The sequence below is a fragment of the Eimeria maxima genome, genomic scaffold, assembly GCF_000499605.1.
Source record: "Eimeria maxima Weybridge genomic scaffold, Emw_scaff2334, whole genome shotgun sequence".
NCBI lineage: Eukaryota > Apicomplexa > Conoidasida > Eucoccidiorida > Eimeriidae > Eimeria > Eimeria maxima.
In genome coordinates this window covers 1-2,566 of record NW_013565194.1, presented here as the reverse complement: position 1 = coordinate 2,566, position 2,566 = coordinate 1, and the positions used below count along the sequence as shown (strand labels likewise).

The following is a 2,566-nucleotide window of genomic DNA, read 5'->3' as shown; positions in this document are numbered from 1 at the left end:
AGTATACTGGCACAAGCAAGTATACGTTGCCTCTAAAACGTCTTATTAAGCTTTTCCTTAATTACTTTTTTTTGAATTATTAATTTAAAAAATAGGGGGAGACATAAAAAATACCAACTTTTTACGACTCCTAAGTAGACGGGACACAGCGGGGAAAGTGGTTTGTACGGCGTCCTACTACAGCAGGAGCAGATCACAGATCTTAGGGAAAACTTGATTATTCTAGTATTTATATTATTTAAAGTTAAGGAGAGAATGAACTTTTATTGATCTGTGAAAGAACTTTTATTGATCTGAAGGTAAGAATGCATGAGAGAAGACGGAAAGGATCAAGCAGTACAGAGGATAATGCGAGGCGATAGCGGGCAACGAGACCGGCGTTGCCATGGGGGCCAAAAGTCACGAGAAATTGCTATTTTTTAATTTTGCCTAATTTAATTATTGGCTAATTGAATTAAAGAATTAATTGCAATTATTTGAATTCGTGAAACTCCAAGAAAACAGCAAGCTCAAGAGAGGCCAGGAGGCCGGTTGTTGTTCTGTCGGTTTGTGTGTACAATTAGACCATCGAAGAAACGGTGTTGTTGATGCAACTTTATTAAGAAATGTGGCGGGAAAAAGAGTTCATTAAAGGATTCATTTTTAACAAAACACTTTTCATTAAAAATCGACAAAAAAAGAACAATGAGAAGCCGTCTACAAGCAGAAACCGCCAAACAACCGCCAGAAAGATCCTCTTGATCTGCCGGTACGCTAAAACTTTCATCTAGGTTTCTTCAGCCGTTACTGTTTATCTTGTTTCTTCTTTATTTTACCCGTGGCACTTAATGAACTATTTCTTCTTAAGTTTTTTTCTTATATTATTATTATTAGAGGGAAATTTCCTTCATTTCCTCTGGGCTTTTTTTCCGAACCATCATCATGCGTCGTTTCTGTTTCGCCGTACTTGCAGGCACGGCTGCCGCCGTGCCTGCACTCTTCACGGAGGCACAAGCCGGCGGCCAGACGCCATTTTGTGAGTATTGTTGACTTATATTCTTCTTTATAAGATATTCTAAGGCTGGGAGAAGATGGGGACAAGTATACATTCTTTGTGTTTCTTCCCGCTTGTCCGCAGCGGCTGTCGACTGCTCGGAGCAGATGAACAAGGCAAGAGAACCTATGGGATTTCCTAAGTTCACTACACTCAGTTCATCGGAATCTTCTTCTCTTAATACTGAATCCAATACTACTAAGCTTTGTGCGAGTATAAGAGCGGTAAGGTTCGCTTTGTAACAACCCCCACCACAGCACAGCCATACACACAGAGCAGCATATGTATTTTCTTCCTCTATCCTTCTCCAATGTGCTCTAATATGCCCTTTTCTGAGGGCTCTTACTTTTTCTTTGTTTGCCGTGCTTTTAATGGCTTGTTCTTAAGCTTCTTTGTTGTTTCCTCCTGCTGCTCCTTCGCTCCAGCTATAGGCAGACAGTAGCAGCAGCAGCTGCTCCTGCTATTCTTTATCATTTTGAATTGTTATCTTTTTTTCTATTTGTTTGGATTGTTGCAGGGTACAGATCCTGGTGTATGGCTAGCAGACACTACAGTTAATTTGTCTATAGCAGCAGCAATTCAGGAGTCAGCCGATGGGGATTGTGCAGCAGCAACAAAGCAATGGAAGGGAGCACTAAAGACAATAGGGGATTCTTTACCACCTGCCTATACACCCGGAGAGGATATATACAAAAGTCTTGATGTTGTATCCTTAATGAATATGTATACACCTAAGGACGGAGTAGCAGTTACATGCACTGTTATACAATGCCCATACAAGAACTCGTCAACAGGAACTGGCTCTAGCGGCACCGACCAAGGCACCGGTGGCGGCACCGGTGGCGGCAGCAGTGGTGCTGAGGCTGACGACAACGACAGAGTGGAGGACTCACCCTCATTGGAGCCCGAAGTCCCCGCAGAGCCCCAAGTGCCCAGTAGGGCAGGCGGAGTACCAGCATCAGCAGCAGAAACAGCAGGAGTAGGAGGAGTACAAGCAGCAACAACAACAGAAAAACCACCAGCAGCACCAGCAGCAGCAGCTGCAGCAGAATCAGGAGCAGCAGGAGAGGGAGGAATAAGGGGAGGAGTAACAATTCGTCGATTGGCTGATGGTGCAGGACAAGAAGAACCTCTTAATGCTCTTGTTTGTGTATTCAAGCCTAAATTACTCACGAAAGGAACTGCACCTTTCCAGTAAATAATATATACTTGCTGCTGCTGCTGCTGCTGTTGCTGTTGCTGTTGTTGTTGTTGTTGTTGTTGTTGTTGTTGTTGTTGTTGCTGCTGCTTGCTGCTGCTATTGTTGCTCCTGTTGCTATTGCTGCCTGCTGCAGATGTTCCTGTTATGGTTGCTGCTGCTGGTGCTGCTGCTGTTGTTGCTGTTGCGGTTGCTGTTCTCGCTATACTGCTATTATTATTGTGGCTTGCATGCAGCAGCACAGCAGCAGCTGCTGCATTTGCTGCTGCACACAGTTATTGCCATTTTTTTTTTTCTTTTTTTTTTTTTTTTTTTTTTTTTTTTTTTTTTTTTTA

The 2,566-nt window shown here is 43.1% G+C and overlaps 1 protein-coding gene across 1 annotated transcript; it reads left to right on the top strand.

Moving 5' to 3' along the window:
- Window positions 1-921: 921 nt before the first annotated feature.
- On the top strand, window positions 922-2,231 carry EMWEY_00058130 (SAG family member; the record flags this gene model as incomplete). The annotated part of the gene is made up of 3 exons (XM_013480784.1): window positions 922-1,015; window positions 1,118-1,257; window positions 1,551-2,231. The coding sequence occupies 3 exons, from the start codon at window positions 922-924 to the stop codon at window positions 2,229-2,231; spliced, it is 915 nt and encodes a 304-aa protein (XP_013336238.1).
- Window positions 2,232-2,566: the final 335 nt, after the last annotated feature.